The 23,288-nt window shown below is 41.3% G+C and overlaps 1 protein-coding gene across 1 annotated transcript in view; it reads right to left on the bottom strand.

Moving 5' to 3' along the window:
* Positions 1-23,288, bottom strand: part of BICC1 (BicC family RNA binding protein 1) — a 221,255-nt gene that overhangs the window by 11,708 nt on the left and 186,259 nt on the right. Inside the window, exons 10-19 of the mRNA XM_019555552.1 lie at positions 22,057-22,188; positions 20,623-20,809; positions 19,342-19,500; positions 18,748-18,944; positions 18,359-18,500; positions 16,872-17,028; positions 13,566-13,731; positions 12,157-12,196; positions 10,797-10,951; positions 4,720-4,876 (exon numbers count right to left, since the gene is read on the bottom strand). Of these exons, the coding sequence (XP_019411097.1) occupies positions 4,720-4,876; positions 10,797-10,951; positions 12,157-12,196; positions 13,566-13,731; positions 16,872-17,028; positions 18,359-18,500; positions 18,748-18,944; positions 19,342-19,500; positions 20,623-20,809; positions 22,057-22,188 (1,492 nt within the window). The remainder of the gene's footprint in view (positions 1-4,719; positions 4,877-10,796; positions 10,952-12,156; positions 12,197-13,565; positions 13,732-16,871; positions 17,029-18,358; positions 18,501-18,747; positions 18,945-19,341; positions 19,501-20,622; positions 20,810-22,056; positions 22,189-23,288) is intronic.

Below are 23,288 nucleotides of genomic sequence, written 5' to 3'. Positions count from 1 at the left end.
CGGGGGCACAGCGGGCTTCACCCGCATCTCTCACCGCTCCGGAGCCTGACTGAGCTTTTTTTCCCTGTTTGACGGGCCCTTTTAAACTGCCCGCATGCGCAGTGGGCCTGCCATCGGGGAAAGCTGATTTCTCGGGCCGGGGGGGGCCCTGCCCTACAGGAGGGGGACTGGTGAGTACCCACTCCTTCTCTTCTCTCTCCCTGGGGGGCTGCGCCAAGTAGGGGCCTGGACAGGGGCTTGACCTGGCCCGGCTCCACGCAGCCGCCTCCTCCCAGGGAGTGAGGAGTTAACCCCTTCCCACCATGAGCCCACCTACCTCCGGCTGTGCTGGGGGTCGGCAGGGGGCTCTGCGGCTGCTGAGGGGGTGTCTGTGGGGCTTCGGGGGAGCAGGGGCGCAGCGGGCTTCATCCACGCATGTCTCACTGCTCCGGAGCCTAACTCTGGATTTATATCAATAGACTGAATAGAGATGGGGAAATGACATTCTAGCACTTCTGTTACAGTGGAAATAAGAGAATCAAGTGATGAAGCAATTACTTCATTTAATAAAAAGTACAGTTAAAGGTTGAATAGCTAGTAAATAAACACAATCCTGAAGGAATATTATCTACAGAACACTAAATTTGAAAATACTCAGATTATTTTATCCTGAAGAGCTACATTAAAATACAAAGGTTATGAAAGTCAAGCTCTCAGAAATTGGGAGATATAAGAATTAAGGTTGCTTGTGGAACATTAACTCATACATAGAAGGGGACTGACTTATGATAGCTTTTAATTACATGACCATATACTATTTGTTTCCCAAGAGATTCCTTCTGGATTCAATATGCAAGATGAATGGTGATCAAGGAGTAAAACAAGCCTCTGATCAAGTGAGGGTATTAACTGTAGCTGCCATATATCACTGATTTTAGGAAATGGAAGGTGAGTGACAAATAAGGTAGGGCATAGAAAATGACTGTCTTGGTAATTCAATTCTTTCCCAACTCCTGAGTTCTGTGTGTGACGCTCAGCAAGTCACTTAAACTAGGGAATACAGAGATGACTACATAGTGCTTTTCATTTGCTGACTACCAAAGTACCAAAGGTCAGATTTACAGAGGTGCCAGGCCTAAAAGCAGAACTGGGGAAGGAACTGAAGGAAGGAGTGAAAGACCTTCATGTGAAACCAATAAAATATCAATGAGCAGGGGTATGTTTTCCAGAGAAAACACCTGACTGCTTAGAACTGCAAATGTCATCAATACTGGGAAGATAGCTATTTCAAGAACAGGGCTAGTGCACAGGATCCTAAAACACTCAACTGAGGTAAACCAGGAACTGGGATTTCAGAGCCAGAAGGAAAGTCAGCACTGGAACTGAAGAGATGCTCCTCTTTGGACTAGGTGATGCCAAAGAGTTCCTAGGGTACGTTCCAGTACTTTTCCTTTGTTGGCTGAAGATGACTGACTGAACCAAAGGGTTCAGCATCTATGCTGGAGCATTAATGCATTTCAACAGAAACCACGTGGGAGTGTGACATTTTGAATAAAAAAGGATTAGGCAATTAAGACTTAGGGTCCTGGTGCAGGTATGAAACATGGACCTTCATGGGAGTGGACTTTAGTTTCATGGTTCATGTCAAGCTTCTTTGGAACTGAGAAGACTGAAAGTTTTCTTTAAGCATCAAATATACAAAGATGCCAAATGCTGGGGAAAATCCTGTGGTAGGAAGAAGACTGTGTGGATTTACACAAGAGGTAAAACTGGAGCCTTGTTTCACTCTTTATTTTTTGTCTTGGGTGGTAAGGGACCCAATTCATAAAACATTTGCTGGGAACATGGAATTCTTTTAGGAGTGCAGATTGTCAACATGTCCATCAGACATAAGTAAAGTGCTGCTGCGAGATGGACACAGCTTGCATCCTGAGGAGAAGCCATGACCGTGATCAGACAGAACCAAAGCCAACTTCAGGATTCTTTTTCCTTTTCACCCAGACAAAGGAAAAAGCTTTTTTCAGTAGAGGAAAAGAACGCTCCCAAAGATGGTGATTCCACATGGCACAGTCAGAAAGTTGTGAAGGGAAAGCAAGTTCAATGTCAGAAAGGGATAGGGTCACAAATGGAAAGAAACAGAGGGGAAAATAGATTTTTGTTTGGGGAAAAACTAAACAAAGATGTAAAGAAACAAATACCATATGTACTTGAATATAAGACAAGGTGTGTGTCCCCACGCAATCAGCATGGGGGAAAGCTCCTCATCTTACTTTCGAATATAAAGAAACCTCATTAAACGCATTGTCTATCATTAAAGTGTTGAAAAAGCAGCATGAGCTCAATAATGGAAACCAACTATGAAATTGATTAAATGCAGCCGAAACTAAGCCGGCCTATAAAACACATAGCCTCTATGGGGAAAACATGCAGATGGGAACCTAAAACAAGGATGGGTTAAGTGCAGCCCATCTGAATAAGATATATGCTAATATCCATTGGTCCAGTTCCCCTCAGTTGTTTTTCAAGTCATGGCTAGCCACTACACTGAATACATTTCAACTTCCTCTTCACTCCCACAGCTGATCTGTGCTTTTCTTTCCCAATCGCAATGATTCCTGCTACTTTAGCAGCCTTAAATGTCTGGCAAATATCACCAAATGGATCCTAAACAGTTTACCCAGACTCCCCATGTCATTCCTTCTTTCTGGCTGTTGCTTATTATTGCTGTGGCCCTGCCCTCCATGAGGTGGAGCTAAACTAGGATGCCTTGTGCCTCATCTGCATACAAATTTTTGGAGGATCCCAGGACTTGTGACAAGAACACCAATTCCAGTAACAAGTAAGGGGCTAATTAGCATATTGATCCTTTGTGGGGGTATCTGGTATACACACACACATATACTGAGCAGTAGGGCTGTGCAAAACTTTAGTCTCCAATTCGATTTGGCAGAGATTTGGCCCAATTTGGTGGCCAAATCTCCAAATCTGAATAGAGTCAGGGGACTCTTTAATCTCTCTGGATCGAACTGAAACCCTCCGAATCGATTCGGAGAGATCAGGAGATTTGGACATAGAGACAGCTTTAAATGTTTTTTCTACATACCTCTAGGTAGCAGGCGGCTTGTGAATGCTGCAATGCTGGGGTGCATGGAGTGTCCCACAGAAGTGCAAGGGGGTCCCCAGTGCGCTCGGCAGCAGACCTGGAAGTGGACCAGAAGCACTTCTGGTCCACTTCTGGGTCCACCGGGGAGTGCGCTGGGGGCCCCTCCCCCGGTGGCTCAGTGACTGGTGCCTCCTGGCTTGAGGTGGGGGGGCCATCCAAGGTCCAATCACCGAGCTGGGGAGGTGTAGGGGGTCCCCCCAGCATGCTCCCTGGCAGATCTGGAAGTAGACTGGAAGTACTTCTGGTCCACTTCCGGGTTCGCCACTAAGCATGTGGAGGGTCCCCCTGCACTCCTGTGGGACACTCCAGGCACCCCAGCATTGCAGCAATCATGAACCACACCTGCTACCTCAAGGTACATAGAAAAAACTTTTTAAACTGTGTCTATGACTGAATCGCTGATTCTCCGAATCAGCATTGAATCTTCCAGATTCGGCCAAATAGAATCGGGGACAGTGATCCGAATCAACAAATTGAAGCACTGTCCTCGAATCAGGCCGAATCTGAATCAGCACACCACTACTGAGCAGTGCTTATCTGTAGAGTCACCGTGAAACACTGTTGACTCTGCTGGGGCTCAGCCCAATGAACTATACAGTAAATCATGAGCCTTTTGCCTTTGAATTAATTTCATGCATGGTTTGTGTTATATACAAGTAGATGCAAAAGTGTGCTTAAAAGTGTGTTTATGGAGTACCTTTGCTAAAACTTGCAGGAGTTTCAAAAAAGGTAAAATGCATCAATTCTGGATGAAGAATTACAATTCAGGAAGAAAAAGCAACATTTCCTTCTTTAAGTCATACTCTCTAAGAACATCCAGTTCTCACTTCTGAATTAGTTAAATTAACCTGGGATACAGGTCCTTTTAGCACGGATTAAAGAAAAGCACAAAAACTCTCAGAAATTTTCTTTGCTTTCTCTCCTCCTAGCAAATTGCAAATTTATGCTTGCCCATTTCAGAAGGTTAAAAACTCAATCAGTTAATTTAACATTGAGACCAACTTCATAGCAGTTTTGAGTAGGCTGTGAAACAATTTGTTTAAAAACACTTGTTCATAATTTTTAATATGTGTAACTTGTATCCAAGGAAACAGTTTACCAAATTAATCCACCTCTACTGATCTTACTTAAAAATCATACATCAACAAGTATTGCTAGGATAACAACTATAAAAAGTCATGGACTTTACTAGGTAGCCCCAGATCAATGTTGATGCTGTTCTGAAGAATCTGGATCTGAATCGGAATGAACTTTTATTTGCTTTAGTTCACTAAAACCGTCACTGAAAAATAAGGATCTCCAGGGACACTGTTTTCTGTGCCATTACTATTTTCCATGAATTTTCCTTTTTTGAAACATTAATTTGTCATGCAGTTATTATCCAGTTCTGTCTTTGCGTTATACTTTTTCAAACAAACTGTTTAATACATTTAATTAAATCCTTTAAAATATTTAGGCAAATATTTACTGATGTTAACCACATTTAAAAATTCAGGGCCTGGCAATTAAAGCAAAATTTGATCCCCAAATCCCACGATTTTATTTTTTAATGAAATACATTGACAAGAAATACTTACTGGATTTGTTTTGTTTTCGTTTGGGGCTGCCAATCGATGACACAAATTCATTATGAGATGTGGGAGCAATACCATTATGATCTCGCCAGTTATCAGATTCACTGCCATTTCCTAAATGCTCCCGACTGTTAGACCGTGAGAGAGACATTGATGAACCCTGCAAGATCCCAAAATAGAAAAAAGAAAACAAAAACTGGTGCAAAACCAAGAAGAGTTTCAATGCAATTTGACTGGTCATTTCCCAGAAAATAGTCCCATAAAAATACACCAGATTTTAAGGTTTAAAATATATTATTAACAGGTAATTGCTGTTAAAGTAAGAATTGCATTTTATATATTTTAGACAGCACTTTTGTTTTTGTAATAAGTTTATGAAATTCAAGTAGAAGTTATTTAAAAAAACCCCAAACCTAATATGAAAGTCTTTTATATTCCTAAAAGTTGTTATAAGATCCTATGAAGATGGACCCTGCTCAACAGTAATTGGAGTCCTGAGAATCACTGAGAAGTAGGGCCGGAACAGACCTCCACAGGTCACCTAGCACAAATGTCTGCCTGAGATGGCATCATCTGTATCTGAACCAACCTATATACAACCATCGTCAAACCCAGGGGTGGGGAATTATTTCAGCTGGAGGGCCACTTAATGAGTTTCAGGGACCTCTCAAAGGTCACATCCATCTTTCTGTCTCTTCTCTTCATCTCTTCTCTCCTCTCTCTTCTCTCCCTCTGTCTATCTCTGTCTCTTCTCTTTCTATCTCTCTTCTCTCCCCTTCTTTTCCTCCAGAACCCAGCCAAAGTTGTTGTTTGCCAGGTGCCCCAGTGCTCAGCTGTGGACCCAGGCAAGACCTTCTGGGTGGTGATGGCTGGGTGGGTGACAGCGTCAACTTTGGCCAGGTTCTGGAAGGAGGAGGAGAAAGATGGAGAGAAGAGAAAAGAGACAGAGTGACTTTGCAGGCAACCTGGCACAGCAGCAGCTTGTGCCTCGGTACACAGCTGAAGCTGTTGGCAGGTTCTGGGCGGGAGCTTCTGCTGTGCCAGGCAGGTGTCAGCTATGGATGGCACAGGCAGGTTCTGTGTCCTTGCTACTAAACCTGCTCATGGTGTCCACAGCTGATGCTACTGCCTACCTGCTTCAGGAAAAGCCCCGAGCTGATCAACAGCTGATGACCAGGGATCCAGGTTTTTCATTTCCCATGGAAAAACAGAGTAAAGAGCAGATTTTACCTTTTACTGGAGACAAACCCAGATTTCTCATTTTACTGGAGAAACCTGTGGATTTTGCAGTTTTACAATGAGCTCCCTGCAGGCTGGCAGGGAGCTGGGAGGAAGTGCAGGAGGAGGGCAGTGGGACAGGGGGTGTCACATGCATGCACATGTACGTGGCCCCAAACAGCCCAGAGAGCAGCTCCTTCAGGTAAGTGGGGGAGGGGAAAGAGGGGGATTGAGGTCTCCATAGGGAGGGAGGGAGGGAGCTGGACAGGACTGGGCCTGTTGCCCGGCTGGGTGATGCATGGAGCTTGAGGCCCAGGGCCACAATGTGTAGCTGCAGGGCCCCAGCAGGGAGTGGGATGGGGCCCTGGGTGGCTAGTCTGGGGGGGGCAGGGGAGGTGGGATTGGCTACCTGCCACAGTGCATACTCCCAAGGGGGAAAGGCCCCCCAGATCTGTACACAGGCCAGGTGCAGGCTGCAGTTATGGGTTCCTGCCCTGCTGCCCTCCCTCAGGTCCTCTGTAGCCCAGTGTGCATGACCTGGCATGGTAGGGAACAGAAGGTTTATGTGGAGAAGCTGTTCGCTGCTGTGAGCTGTGTGCTGCCCTGGCAACATGCCCCCTGTGTGCACAGCTGCAGTGAAGGCAACAGCGCGGGGTTGCTCCCTCTGAAGAAGCCCCGCATGCAGGAGGTGTGGGGCCAGGGCAGCATGGAGCTCACAGAAGTGGGCAGCTTCTCTACACAGCCCTGCTGTTCCCTGCCACACTGGGGCAGGCCCATTGGGCTGTGGACGCCCCAGGGGAGGGCAGCAGGGCAGAACCCCAAGCCCTCACCTGCCCTGCACACAGGTCTGGGGGGCGTGGGTCCCCCCTGTTCTCAGGAGAACATGCCATGGTGTGGAGCCAGCACCCCCTCCTTGCAGCAGGGGAGAATGGGGCCCAGGGACTACAGATTCAGGTCTGTACCCCTGGCATCTGGGGGACCCCTCCTTCAACAAGGCTGGGGGAGCAGGGGCTTTGTTTGGGGGGCAAGGGGCACAAGCAGGGCTGGGAGTGGGGTACGGTGAGCCTTTAATTTTCATCACAGATTTGGGGGGTTTTATTAGAGAATTTGCAATTTTTTATTGAAGAATTTGTGATTTTATATCAGGGAAAACCAGGATCCCTAATGATGACTGATGCTGCTGGGTGGAAGCAATTCTACCCACCCATCTGTCACCATATGGCAGGTAGAGTGCTCAAGATACACATTTGTCTCACAGTGCAGTATGCGTATAGACAGGCTCTTGAATAAAAATCTCTATTTTCTATATAAAGTCTTAATATATGCCATCTGCCTTAATATTTCTCAATAGCATACATTGCTATTGCACACCAGAAATGCAATAGCACACCAGAAATGAACCACCTGAAACTGCAACAGCACACCAGAAATGAACCACTTGAGGAAAAGACGGAACAAGTGACAAGAGCTGTTTAAGAAAGATTATTGTAACATTTGTCATAACTGAACAGGTATCTGTGAAACAATTGATTTATCTGTTACTCTCATACACATCGAAATAATATGGAAAATATCAACGTAAACCTGAAATATGATGATTGCCACTAAGGGCAGGTATAGACATTTGGGGAGGTTAGAGAGAGTTAAAAATGGCCACCTGATCATTTGGGGGGGTGGTGCTAGTGGGGAGGCTTGGGCGTATTGGGGGAGCAAGAAGGCTTCAAGGGAGGGTGGGGAAGGGAGTCTGAGGGTAAACAGGATCTGAGGGAGGGTCTAAGGGACAGGAGCAGTTTGCTGAGAGGGATTTATCTGGGGGGTCTGGAAGGGTTTGCTGGGATCCAGGGGGTTAGCGGGGCTTTTGGTGGAGTGGAGGGCTTAGGAGTATGGGGGCTCTCCCCCCAGAACAGTGGCTATATTTAGCCCCCCACCAGACCTCCCCCACTCCCAGATGAATAATGCCCCCCCATCCTATCCAACTCAATTTACCAAGAAGTGGTAGGAATATTGCCACTACAGGGCTAGGGCCAGTGGCTGGGCTTTCTGGGAACTGTATAGAAGTTCAGTTAGATCAGTCTTGCCTGACCTGATCTAAGTTAGACGACCACTTTGGAGGTTCAGTTAACTTAGATTGGGTCAGCCATTTTTAGACCACTCTAAGCTTCCTGAACCTCTGTGCAGTTCATACTTAGATCCTCCTAATTATAGGGATCTAAGTGTAAGGTCTGCACCTCGATGAAGCTAGATCGGGTGGCCATTTTTAATGTGATCTAACCTCCCCACAGCTAGGGACAGACGTTCAAAAAGCCTCAGCCTGAATTGCTCAATCTTTGCAGGTTAGTTTAACCTGGCTAGGCTGAACTGGTTTGTAACTGGACAGACATCATCTCTGGACTGAGGACATTCAGGCACATGCCTGCATTGTCTCAGGCTAGAAGTTGTGGGGCGCTAGAGTAGCTCTTTCCTTGCACAGCACTGAGCTGAGGTGGGGGGGGGGGCACACCCAGGCCGTGGCAGGACCTCTGATTAGGGAGGTCTGCCTGCACCATCCCAGGTATCTCCCTGCTGGCTGCTCAAGGGGCAGAAGTGTTGCCAGACCACAACCCGCTACTAGCACTCTGAGGCAAGGGGGGTATCTGCGATGCATGTATCTGTTGATGATATGGAGCTTTTCAATCTTCCTCCCTGCTTCTTTATACTGTCTGCAGCAAACTGATAGGCAAGCAAGCCAGCAGAGAGCTGATAACAGTGTTTATCATCTCATCAGCAAAACAACAGCCTCTCTCCATTAGTTAAAACTCTTCTTAGACAGCTTACCAGCTGCCCTGTTGATTAGCTCCAAAACTGTTCAGTCTGCCTGTCCCAGTGAAACTGGGGACACACACAGACACCTCTCAGGCATTAACTAGCATACCACATGCCTAAGGTCCATGAGGCTGGGGTCCGTGCTGTGGGGGAGGGGATTCCTGCTTAAGCAGTGAGGCGGGGTTAGGGTAGGGGGAAGCCAGGGGGAGATCCAGCCAGGGAACGGGGGGCAGGGCCAAGCAGAGAGCCCTGGCCAGCCAGAGAGCATGCCAGGATGCTGGGGGAGTCTGGTTTATCTTACACCAGCGGGGGGTCTGAGAGGTGGGGTTAGGGAGAAGCAGTGGCAGCACAGAAGTAACTTCCAACTGCTCAGCCCCAGCAAAGTTCTTCACCAGCTGAAGCTTTGCCAGTGCCACACACTGGATATTGGAGGATAGGGAGAAGCAGTAGTTCAAGCAAAACTCCCCCACCACTGATTAACCACTTAAGGCTCCTGTCCTGTGTTGGACTGGAGCTGGGTTGTTTTAACCCGTGGCTTGAAAAAGTTGCCAGCTACTGGTCTAGAATATACCTGACCACAGCAATAGTTAAATGTTGTAATACAATAAAATGCAAGCTACTGATTCTGGAAAAAGACAGAACCCAGAGTAAAGTGTTACAACAAAGAAAAAAAAGAGTGTCCAGTGAGTTTAGTTTTCAAGTTAATTTTCCAAATGTTAGAGCTGATTAGCACTCCTGCTTATTGAAAGTTTTGCTTCACATATTGCACACAGGCCACAGAAACATTAAAACTGAGGAAGTACAGTGATAGGAGCACTTTCTGGTATCCATGTCAGTTTTGAAAGCTGCCAGATAAGCAGGAAGTATTTTACAAAGGATGCATGATTTCTCCCAGATAGCTAAGTAATAGCTCATCCAAAACAATGCAAACTGAAGCAATATTTCAACAGATAGAACTGAAGCTGTTATTCCTACCTGTTTAGGCTCCAAGTTTCTGAGACAGAAAAATCTTGTAAACTCTAGAATGTCTGATAATAAACTTTTAGAAAGGTGAGGGCATGATTTTTTCAGAGAAAATGGAGAACAACTTAGCTCATTGAAAAAGACTATGAGCCTCACAGAGAAGAAGTAATGTTGGCATTTTATCTTTATCACAGAAATCACACTGTGTATTTCTAGTGTATTTTTCATCTTTGGTAGACAAATTAACAGATACAGGTGAATGGCATACATAAAGTTAATATGTGCCTAAAGAGGAGATCTAAGACATGTGCCTTTATAATGCACATGGGCCTCACAAAACAGTCCGTGTAGGTCCCTACCCCAAAGATCTCACCACTTAAGTTGTAGGCAGTATGAATGAGGATGAAAACAAAGAAAAGCATCTGTTAGATCTGGGGAACAGCATACACTGAAAATAGTTTGAGAACTACTAATAAATAATGAAATAGAAGCAGATGGTAGGGCCTTCGCTTTATTAACTCTTACAATAGTACATTAGAGTTTTGCCTGGAATTTACAGTTATCCTCTGCCAGATCCTTAAGGACACGGGTACATAAACAAGTTATGTGACAAATGACAGAACTTTACAGTAAGTCAATTGCTCCACTGTAACAGCTCATATACATGCTCCTTATCCCTACGTAAATTCAAGCTAACCCTTAGCAGCTTAGCCCTCGGTGAAAGAAGGGTAAGTTGACAGTTTTAAGCATTCATATTCCACAAGGAATATGGAAAGTTATGAGTAGTGTATGTGCTCTAAATTTCTAGTCATATTTAAATCTCACAATAACCTTTTGTGTGCTCATGCCTCAGCCTTTGTATCCATTTACTCATAAAATACAAGTCACAGCATTCTTCATGGTTTAACAAGAGAAACTGTCAGGAACCGATTTTTATGTAAGTGAAGAGGAAGAAAAACATGGAATTTGTTTACATATAAGCAGCTGTTTGCTGGATGCATCCACAATACATCTTAAAGCTCTAAGAGTAGGGAGTCATTTAGAGGGTTTTCTGTTAGATTTTATCGTTTACTACATTGTACTATGGTTTTACATACCTCATATGTAGTTGTCATAGATGGCTTGTACGGTACATGATTAGCTCTTCTTAATTCCTTAATAGTTTCTGCAGGCATTGATTTGGAAAATCCTAACCCACTCCACGTATTTGTTGGAGTTCTCACTTCTGTTACAACTGGCTTCTTTAACATTGCTTAAAAATGCAAAGATAGATAAACAAAAGCATTAATCCATTAGTAATGAAAGAGATGCATGTGCCTTCCAAACATTCTCAATGCTATTGCATCTCACTTAATTATACAACACTTCATTCTAATTCTTAAGGGGCAGTGCAGAGCTCACAGCAGCGTAGAGCTTCCCTGCCCAGCCCCGCTCTGCCTTGCTGCATTGGATGCTACCTGCTTGGCTGCGCAGGCCCTATGGGAGGGCAGTAGGGCAGGGAACCCCAAACCACAGCAGGCCACCCACCCTGTGCAGAAATCTGGGGGGCCACATGGCTCACCTGACCCTACCCCAGGAATGTGCACAGCACCAGGGAGCTGAGTCTGCAGTGGACAGCCCGCACCACTGCCCCCCGCCTTCCCCGGGCTCTGCTCCAGCCCACGTTGAAGGGGAAGCCATGTTCCACAATCTGTTCCCCTCTCAGGCCAGAAGAGCTGTCACCTCCTGTGAGCAGCATGTGGGATTCGGGCACTGTGGAGCAGGGCCCCTGGCCCTGTAGCTCTAGCAGCTGGGGGCCCCCTCTGGCAGAGCTGGGCGGGGGAGGGTTGAGGGTCACCAGCAAGGCCGGGGGGAGAGGGGCTGTTGGTAGGGAGTGAGAGGCACCAGCAGGGCTCAAGGAGCTGTGGCTTGGGAGTGAGGAGCCTGGATCTGCATCCTTGTGAGCTAAGTGGGCAGGAGGAACTCTAATTTTTCATGATAAAACCCCCAAAACCAAATACCAAAATTTATCAGTATTTAGAATTTATTTTATTGTAGTGATAGGCACTGGCAGGTTTCCAAATTGCTGCAAAATTGTAAATATAGCAATAAAACATTGTGTTCAATTGATATCTGTATGTATAGTGGCATTTCATTTTAATCACAGATTTTGGGGGTTTTATCAGAGAATTTGCTATTTTTTTTAATTAGGGAAAAATCAGGATCCCTGGCTATGACAAAATGTCATGTGTGAGATCTAAAACTATTACTAGTACGATCTCCCTCTCTCTGTGTTATAAAACGTATACTGACAATGTTCTATAAATTGGTATTCAAAATTTCAGATGAGATTACAGAGTTTATTTTACCTAATTTTAGCAAAAATAAAACATAAAAAGTTGAACCTTAGAAAAAAAACCTACGGCTAGAAGGACAAACAAACAAATGCAACTCAGAAGTTGCTCTTTCTCCACGTACCTTTAGTTGCTAATAGCTTCTTCTGTTCATAGTCAAATGCCTAAAAATTAAACAGGCAGAAAATGTCTCAATTGCTGCTCTAACAAAATGTCATTCCATTTCTTAGCTCTTTCTGAAAACAAAGGTTTTGAACACGGCCCATGAATTCATCCAGGAGGAATGTTAGCCACTATACAACAACTGTCGCGGTTGCCCAATGAAAGTCTAATGTGCTTAAAACATTCACTGAAAATTACCTACTTAGGACTATAAATTTCTCTCTCTGACATACATTTGAGTGCAGTTGTGGAAGTATTTAAAGTTCCCCTATGTGGCATTTTTAATAAGACATTATTTTCAACTGTAGTTTTGAATTCCTGAACTACCTATTGATAGTAAACATTTAAAACTCTGAGAAAACAGTAGGAACTGGGAAATAGACCTGTTGAAAGCCTCTAGCCCAGAGTAAACCTGGAGAATAGTAAAGGTGATATTATGTGTATCCACTGAAGGTCACCAAGGGGATGGAGAGATGACACTTATTTTTTTTCAAAAATAAATCAAAGTATCCAAACCACAGGATGTGCTGCTTGTGGGAGGACTTTAATTACAGTGATATCTGTTGGAAGAGTAACAGCAGTACACAGGCACTTGAGCAAGTTTTTGGAGTTTGTTAGGGACAATTTTTGGGGATGACAGAAACCAACTATGGGATGACAGGGAAGCCAGCTAAGAAGGAAGCTCCAATACATTTGCTGTTCATAAACAGAGAGGAACTGGTTGATAAACTGACAGTAGAAGGCAAATGATAAGAGTTCAAGACCCCAGGAAAAGTATGTAAGGAAGGAAAGCACCAAAATAAAAACCTTGGAATTCAGAAAAGGAAACTAACACATTCAGCAATGGGAAGTTTTGCCAAGTCATAAATTTACATGATCACTTATGTCACAGGCTTCATCTCTCTCAAACTGCCACAAAGCCAACTCCTGAAAAACCTAGAAGTGTAATATTTTTTTCTGTGTAGTCTTCTTTGTAGTCAACTGATGAGGGGACAGAACTTCAAAGTATTGAGGGAAAGGACTGGAGAAAAAAATACTCTCCCAACATAACATTTGTATCTTCTTGTAGTCAGAGGTATAGCTTATTCTGTCTAATTTTAGATGCAAAGTAATTGAAGTCAGGACCCTGCAGCACTCTTTATGCATTTAGTTTGCCATTTGGAAAAGATATGCTGTGGAGGAACATTTGTCACAACAAGAAGAGAATTAACTTTACTAAATGCACTGGACTGCAACTTAACTAATATTGATAACCTTTTAATCTGCCAAACCAATCTTTCGTATCACTCACTATTTTATAGGCATTTATCAGCAATCTTTACTGCTCAGGTTACTTAATAAAACCAAATCTAATATAGTATTAACATGTACCTGTATATTTACAAATGATGACTGTGGTGCAAGACGTGCTCTCTCACAATTCTGTTGTGCAGCTGCAGCCCTCTCTGCTGCTCGTTCACTCCCAGGAGCCTTTTTATCAGCCACTGGACTTTCAGAAGCACTCAGCTCGGTGTCAGACAGCAATCTCTCTGCAGTGCTGGAAAAGAAGGGTAATTTTTTATGGTTTACTACTTCATTATCCACTGTACGCTTTTTTCAAAATTTCATTAATATTCTCTCTTACAAGTCTATTTTTACACCATTAAAAAAACCCAAAGATCTCATTTACTCTGAATAGGCTAATACCTGAACTTACAAACACACTGATCTAATAAAAATACATCAGTTCAAAAAAGGTTCCTAGTTCAGCCCCTCATTTGCCTGAATCTTGGCAACTTGAGCAGCTTCACACCCTGTGAAGATAAAATGAAAGGGAAAACCATGTCTTGGAAACTCCAGTTGCACTTATAAAAGCATCTGTTAGAATAACTTTTCACTACAATGATCACCGTTTGTGGGCACTTTCCCCAAGGGACAGAAAAGCAATCATACAGGTTTCCCTCGCTTTATACAGGTTCTGTACGTATGAATTCTCTCTTATGCAATGACCATTTTTATACCAAAAATTTGTTATATGCAAGGTAAATTCACTCGTATGTGATAGGTGTGGTGGAAGCCCAGAGCCAGCAACTTTGTGTGGTGCATTGTGGGAGTGATGCATATCAAAATACAGCCTCCTGTGTGGATCTGTGCTCCTCACTTGTTGTCTGTGACAAGTATTTCTGTAGTTACCATCCCCATTATGGTAACATTCACCACTACCCTGTGCTTGTGTATACTGTCTGCTGTTGGTAAATACCAAAATATTCTTGTAAAAGTGGGTCTGGGGGTCAGTACAATCGAGGTCTTGGCTGGCAGTACAATTTGTTACATTGTAAAGTGGGTTCTCTTTACGTGAATTCGAGTTATGCTTGGTTTTCCAGGAATGCATGTACAGCATAAAGCAAAGGAAACCTGTATTTAAATAACTACATAATTCCTAACAAAGAAAACACCAAGGTTAACTTGATATATGCTAATAATGTACATGTCTACATGTGATGCTATGTCGTCATAGCAATTCACTAAGGTAACGTAGCACTGGCTCCTATATTACCATAGCAACATGCTCCCTTGTTATCGCATGTTGCTACTACAACTTAACAGCTAAAAATAACTGTGCACCATGCACATGGCACAATACGGGCTGGTACTGCACCATCATTTATTACTCCAAAAGGAAGTACTAAATGACAGCGCAGTAACAATGGCTCTGTAGGGGCACATGTAGACATGCCCAGACAATATTAAAATGTATTAATGTAGTATTCCAAAGCTATATAACTAAAATCAAATAAATGTGCATGAGGGTATACATAATTATCATGGTATAGTTAAATAAATAAAGGCAGCTAAGCAAATTAAAATTTATCCTGAAGAACACTGAACAATTCCCAACAGTGAGGTATTTTATGATCTGTTCCTAAGGGGAGACAGTGGAAGCTCTCTTCAGGTTATTTAAAACTTCCTAATGCCAGCCAACATGGCTTTGTGACTGGCAGGTCTTGCCTGACCAACCTCATCTCCTTCTATGACCAGGTAACATATGCCTTGGACAACGGAGATGATGCGGACATCATATATCTGGACTTCAAGAAGGCCTTTGACCTAGTTCCCATGATATCCTCATGGTTAAGCTGGGGAACTGTGCCTTGATATGGTCTGATGGCTAGGCAACTGGCTATGAGGTCAGACCCAAATCAACATGGCACAGGGTTCCCAGTGGAGTCCCTTAGGGCTTGAACTCAGGCCAGTACTCTTTAACATGTTCATGAACAATATAGATTCATAAGTCAGGTGTAAACTGGCCAAGTTCACAGACGATACCAAATTATGGGGGAGGGCTGTCACATTGCAGGACAGCTGGGAATACAGGCCAACTTGGACACGCTCTTAAGATGGGCTGACCAAAACTGGATGGCCTTCAATGCAGAGAAGTGCAAGGTGCTGCACCTCAGTAGGAAGAACCCTCAGCATACTTACAGGCTCAGCAGTGCTACACTTGCTAGCACCACAATCAAAAGGGACTTGGGGGTCTTGATTGAACACAAGATGAATATGAGCCACCAATATGATGCAGTGGTGGGCAAAGCTAACCCAGCTCTGGTGTGCATCCACTGATGCATCTCAAGCAAAACCAGGGAAGTCATCCTCCCGCTTTACTTGGCCCTGGTGAGACTGCAGCTGGAGTACTGCATTCAGTATTGGGCCCCCGACTTCAGGAAGGATGTGGAGAAGCTTGAGAGAGTCCAGAGGAGAGCCCCTTGTATGATCTGAGGCCTGGCGGGAAGGCTGTACGAGAACAGGCTGAGGGACTGGGACTTTTCAGTCTGGCGAAGAGAAGGCTCAGGGTGTATACATCAGGACTTGTTCACCAGAGCCCCTCAAAGGATAACAAGGTCTAAGAGCCATAAACTCCAGGAAGGCTGATTTAGACTGGATATAAGAAAAAAGTTCTTTATAGTGTGAGTGTCTAGGGTCTGGAACAAACTCTCCTCAGAAGTGGTGGAAACACCTACTCTGGACTCCTTCAAAAAGCAGCTGGATTTATTTCTTGCTGGGGTCACTTTATACTGGTTGACTTCCTGCCTATGATGGGGGGGGGAGGGGCCTGGACCCAATGATCTCAGAGGTCCCTTCCAGCCCCTAATGTCTATGAAATCTATGAAACTAGACTGGAGGAAAACTGAACAAAGTATAACTGACAAGGAAGAAAATCTGAATTGGAAAAAGAAGGAGATGGATCCAAAAAGTGTTATTTACAGTTAATTGCCAATTTTTCAATTGGCCTTCTTCAACAACTTGGGAAAGTAACTTTATTTGCTGAATATGCTTTGCCACTAAGAAAAAAAATCTCAAGTGCACGACTTCTCACAGCAAGGACAGTCAGTGATAAAGTTCTACTGATGTTAGTATAACTATAAGCTCCTCAGAGAAGAGAATTTAGGCGGAGGGGAAGATGGAAGCAATGCTTTTGGGGAGCAAATAAAAAGGAAAAAATTAAATGTAAAATAAAGTACAAAAATATGAAGAACTTATACAAATAGTAGAAATATATTAAGTAGAGCCAAGTCTGATTAAGACCAGTTCTCCAAATATTCATCAATGACTGAACCAGATATCCCAACCCAAGAAACATGATATATATTTCTGCCTATCACTAAATTCTGTACTTCTAAACTTAGAAGTGTTACATACTGTAAGTGAGAGTTTTTGGTGCCTTGCAATAACTCTACGGTTTGTCTCTTAGCACATGATTGTTTTGAAGAACTCATCATCTGCTTCAGATCACTGGCATTGGCTGAATGTGATGGACTTCTTGGCATGCCTACTTCTACAAAAGCATCATTGCAACCTACAAAACCAAGAAAAACAGTGGTAATATAAAGCCCTTTTTATTCCAATACCGTTACTATACATACTGCTGGCAGTCATTGTTATGAAATTAAAACTATTTTCACACTCTATATGTAAATCACTATGATTTATAGGAGGACTAATTTATTCAAAGCTAAATAGCCACAGTTATTTCATTTATTTATATACAAGTATGCACTGATGTGTGGTTGACTACAAACCTGAAGAGTATTTTTTCAAGTTAAGCAAGATTTAGCTATACAAGGATACTGTCAAAGCTAACAACTTAAGGTCAGAAATGACTGGGGATTTTGGATGCATTTTAGGGGTTTAGGTACCTCACTCAATACAGGATGTTGAAGCTGACTGATGAGCACTTCCTAGCAATCAGGCCTTTTAATATGTTTTGATTTTGGTAGTCAGAAACGGAGGCACTCAAAACCAGCAGAAAATTGAAAAAAAAAATCTTAGCCTAAACTTCAAAGTATCTGGAAGTACCTACATGTGAGACTGAACAAAAACAAAGTAATGTTTTAACATTAAACAGCTCAATATTTAATTTTCTTTAAACTATGACTGATCAAATATTTCTAACTGGCCAATGAGTATTTCATTAAAATCAATGTTCAGGGTGACTGTGAACCTAACAAAAAAGAAACTTCCTTTGTACAAACATAATATTTGTTGGAGAGGAATGCAGCCTCTCTATACAGTCTTGTTTCTTTTTGATAAATCCTGGTTTCCTCTTCTACAATGGGAATGCAAAGATTAGCAGGTGTAGCTAACAAACCTATTAAATTGATGAAAACATTAAAATAAAATACATAATTAACTTCCCTGATTGTCAGAGGGTTTTTTATAGCAATATAACTGTGTTGGTCAAGAGTGGGGTTTGGCAGGGGGGGGGGGGTTGGTTTGTGGGTTTTTTTTTTAAACCAATACACTTATACTAGCACACAATTGTGAACTGGTTCCTTATCAATGATGTTTTTGAAAGGTTAACTTGCATGTGTGTCCACACTGTCCCACAACAAATGTGAATTGGTTCCTAATCAGTAACATTTTGGAACTGTTAAACTGTTATCTGTATCTGCACCCACAGAAACAATGTGGTGCAAACATATTAACTGATCTTATAATATCCATGGTACTGAACAACTTTTATACAATCTCTTAGATAACATGTGTATGATGTAAGGCTTGATTCTGAAAAAAATAATGGCAAAAATTTCATCTCAACATGTGATTATTTGTTTGTGAAATGGACAAACATTAATCAAATGAACATTACCACCAATTACTACCAAAAATACAAGTCAAGATGTTACCATCTGTAGTATCTGATTTGGCAGTCACTTGTTCTGAGGTGCTATGACTACTTGTTTGTCTTACTGGATCACTGTGGTTTGTGCTCAACACATTTTCTCCTAGTGATGAGGCAGATAGTGCAGCATAGCTGATATTTGAGGTCTGAAATAATTAACAAAATATGTTTTAAAAACGTTATGATATTTGACTTCCTCCTTTTTCCTTGCATGAACGTTGGCTACAAGTTTTGCTTTTTTAATGATGAAGTTACATTTTATAAGCATTTATATTGCAGTCCGAATCTGAGTGATCTTAGATGAATGACAGATGTTTTTTCTTAGATTATTTTAGACTAGACTCATAACAAATAAGACAAATGGTCATCTAGGCTGTATATCACAATGCTTACCTTCACATGACCATTTAAAGAAGTTGAGCCTTTTTTGTTTTCTGGTTGCATACCATTGACATGGACATCAATGGGAGTCAAGCCGGGGGGGGGAGACGGTGTATTCTGGCTATAATTAGGTACTCCAGATAGCAGAATACTAGTTAAAGTGGCTTGGGCAGTAGACGGTATCATCAGGTGTGGTATAGCAGAAAAACCTGTATAAAAAATTAAGTCATGTTTGGGTTAGCCGACAAGCTGAGTATATCAGATAGTAAATCAAACTGAATTATGATGGAATACAGTATAAAATCTTTTGAATGTAATTATACTGAACATTAACATGCAAAGCCAATTATTTAATGTAGTATTTGATACTTAGATTTTTATATTTTCTCATTTAAAACAATACTAGAAAGTTGAATATTACATTATAAAATGCAATTAATCTAAAGAAATCAAATTTGCATATTTATACATTTATGTAAAACAATGTTTAAGAATGTCTACTTGTGAGACTTCTAAGAGAAAACGGTACCGTCTTTTACTTTTTTTTTTATTCTAGTGACCTAAATAGTTAAAAATTGATCTCATTTGTAGTTAATTTCTACTAACCTGTGGCATTTGTGTTAGCAAGAGATGTTGCCCATAATGTAGGGCTAGGTGTGCCTGAACTTGGACTCTGTAAAGGACTAACAGAACTATTAAGGGCATTCAAGAGGGAGTTTGGAGAAGTGGAGGTGTTGACAGATAGGGCAGTAGGACCCAATAGACCTGTGGAAAAATTACACATAATTCATATTCATGTGTGATCTTTATTTTTTAAAGATTATATTAATTATTTTTAATACACAACACTGTATAACAATCTTCTGATTATTTCTGATTAGAACATGCTGTAATTAAGACAGATTTACCCAACTGAAGATCAATGAAAATCAGGCCTGTTTGGATCTCAGGAAGTTAAACAAAAAGGAGGAAAATCTCTACTCCTTTTCCAGTCAATCTATCTGTTGGCACCACTGCAGTATTTGAATGTTTCTGTTGGCTGCTGCCATTAAAACCTACAACAACTTGTGTATCCATTGAATTTCTCCATATTGTTTCCGTCAAATTTTGCTTCGGGGAAGCATCACCTCAAAATTAGAGGTAATTGCTACTTTGCAGCTTCACTGTTCTCAGGCACTTAACTTTCAGATAGTATTGGACAGTGCCATGGTGAAGAAAAAAGCTGTCCTCACATAATAACATCCTGATTCACCAATATCAGCAAACCTGTTTATTCCTAAGTACTTGCAAGTACTTGCAAAATCAATGGTTGGATTGGACTAGGAATTTTAATATTGAAGATACTATTTCTATATTGATATGTTACTAATTGGAACTTATTTATCAGTATAAAATGTATGCCAAAAGTATTTAAATCTTCCCTCATTTGGATTACTTTCAAAGAGAGAATAATTGTAAAACAAATAAGCCAGGAAGTAACTAGCTTTATGTTGGCCATGAAATAAGCTATTTTTTCTTGTGACTTGTGGTCTTACATCAGGATCCATTCTTGGGGTCTGGTGCTTGTGCACTCTGTCTACATTTTTAACAATACTCCTCCTCTGTTCTGTCATAAATTTACAAAACTGTAAAGTGGATGCATCAATGCTAATGGATGGAAAGATGATTTGAGAGGAACCATTGTGGGTGAGCTCTGAATGTTGGATTATTATCAAAATGTTATAAAATATTTATCTTTATTCAAGGAGTGTTTGCATTTCACTCAAGTAGGTTTCTATTTGAGAAATCATCAAGTATCTCTATTATACATAATCTCAAATAATGTGTGACCTTCCCAAAACCTGTGATCAGTGTTTCAAAAGTTGTAAGTAAGAATAAAGTATTTACCCAGTCCAGTGAGTCCTAGCCCTGCTGAGGACAAAATGTCTAAACCAGGACAGGAGAGGCCAACAGGGCATGAAAGTGTAGACAGATTTGCTGCTATGGTGATGCCACTACTTTCAAGTCCCAGGAGGCATTTCCTTGCCTCATACATGTTCAAGGCATTTCGCTCCACACTTTTTACAATCACAGACTATAAAAAAAACAAACAGCTGATATAATAATATAATACAAATTTGTGTAGCACAAGCTTTATGATATTACTTGAGGGCTACAGTAAGGTAAGGTAACAAGGCAAAATTAGCTGAAACACTATATCCATTGGTGGTTATTCAGGCATCCAAAAGTCTACGGAATTGTTAAAGAATTGTTAATATTTTTGTTCACCTCTGAATATGCAAATAACTTTGTTTTAAGAACCATACTCCTACATCTTTTAATTGAGTGAGGCTTACAAAGGGAAAAAATTGAGGATTATCATCAGTCACCATGATTAAAAGTATTATGGTTCACCATAATAAAGAGCATACAGGGGTGCTCTTTACGTCCTATGTCTATATATCTATATAGAGAAGTTAAATGGCAAAGTCATGTCAAATTTATAAGAAACATTTCACACAACAGTATTTCATCTTTATTTAAATGACATGCTTTCTACTAAGGTTTATATAGATGTCTGAGCATATAGGATGTAAACTATTTCTATCTATTGATGTAAGCACTTCTACATTTAAAATAAAAATTGCTGACTTAGTGGAAAGTGTGTCAGAAGTCAGTATGTTGATTTGAACCTGTTTAAGGACACATGTCTGGTTTACAAGCCTACTTAAACTGTTCAGCACACATGGGGAAATAAACACAAAGCCTTGATTATGTTTTATCAGGAACAGGCAGAAGAAAATTTTTAGTAATTATTAAAAATATTAGTGAGTTAGCTGTATTAGAGAGTTTGCTGTATGTGAGGAAACATGGTCAGTAATACGTCATAGTAGATCTGCTCATGAAAGTGGCTCTGCTCTCCTGTGAAAGTGTTTGCATGGCCAATACTTCGCTAGAACAGATAATACAAATTTTGTCAAATCTTTTATAAAAAAATGAGGGAAAACCAGAGCTAGTGTAACAGGAAAGATTTCAGCCTAAAAACATTTTTCCAAGTTTAAGATTAACTGAAAAAAACCCTGAATTTCCTGTTAGTTTAAATCTAGTGGGGCTAAAGTTCTGATCTTAGCGTGTATGACTTCACTGAAAGCAAAAAGGAGCATTTCCTTCAATAAAGTAGAAGAGCTGCTCCTATGTCACCACATTAGTAGCCCTAGGAAAGACGAGACAAAAGAAAACTGCATGGTTCTTTGAAATCTAGTATCAAAAAGCATTATAGTGGCTTCCGATAAAAAGAGCATACACCACAGTTTGCAAAGAAAATATTAGGTTTTCACTAACCTTGCTTGGTTGTTTTGGCTTTGGTTTAAGGCTTATGAAGACATCTAACTGTTCCATTAGTTGAGTGATAAACTGGGGTTCTACTTCAATTTCTTCCCTCATATCAAACATCAGCACAAGAGGCAGGCAACCCTGGAAATTTAAATACAAAAGTTTTTATGTCAAGATATGCTCATATGAAATACAAAATTTCAGCTAAAAATAGAAAGCATTACCATTCTAATGTGATAATATTGATATTATATCAATGATGTGCATTGTATGTGATGATCTTTGCATATCAGAATTAAATAGGGCAGAAAAAAATTATAATGATCAGCATTTTTTCCCCTCAGAATTTTGACCAGAAATCTTGACAGTTTGAAATTGGGATGGAATAAACATTTTAGACATAAAAAACTATATTATATGCATGTTATGTTTGGTATAAACGCCCCCCCCAGCTATTTGAATGATGAACTTTGGGAAATGCCTACTATCTAATTTTAAATACTGTAAAAATTATATTTAGCACTGCTATTTTCTCATACTGTTAACTTTAAGGGCAGAAGAATTAGTGTGTGAAGAAACAACTGGATAGACTACCTCCCTTGAGATTAGAGACTGTAAAACTGGCATTAAACATTTTCATTTGTTCCATGCAAAGGTAGCTAAATTTACATTTTCAAAGTTTCACATGAAATACCTTTGAAATAACCACATTTTTAATATCAGGCAACACAGATGGGAGAAGAAAGAAACAGCTGCATCTTTTTACAGAGCAACAAACAAATGCTGGGTGTTCTGTAAAAAATGAATAAATGTGATAACTATTTCTAGGAGTTGAGAATTTAAACCAGATATTAATAGTGTAATCTAAACATACTCCATGTGCACATTAAAAATGCATAAGAAGACAGAGCCAGTGATCGACTTGCACTGACAAGCTCTATTTGACCCAAAAAGTCTATGGGCTGACAAGAGGTAAGGCACTGCTGGATCTGGTACTGGCCAAAGGGGATGATCTAGTCAGCAACCTGAGGATCGAAAGGAAGCTCGGTGACAGTGATCACAAGTTGATCACTGTCTCTATCCATCGTAAATCTGGCAAATCAGTCAGCAATGCAGAAATCCTTGACTTTAGAAAAGCTGACTTTCACAAACTCAGGAGTTTGGAAGCCTACCAGTGTCTCTAGCATCATAATAAAATAAACCCTAAATATCTGTGTTTTAATGTTTGCTTTTGGTTTTCT

This window comes from Crocodylus porosus, unplaced genomic scaffold (assembly GCF_001723895.1).
Source record: "Crocodylus porosus isolate Cpor-Errol unplaced genomic scaffold, CroPor_comp1, whole genome shotgun sequence".
Classification (NCBI taxonomy): Eukaryota; Metazoa; Chordata; order Crocodylia; family Crocodylidae; genus Crocodylus; species Crocodylus porosus.
Note: the sequence above shows the minus strand (reverse complement) of the source record. Positions and strands in the feature narration are given on the sequence as shown.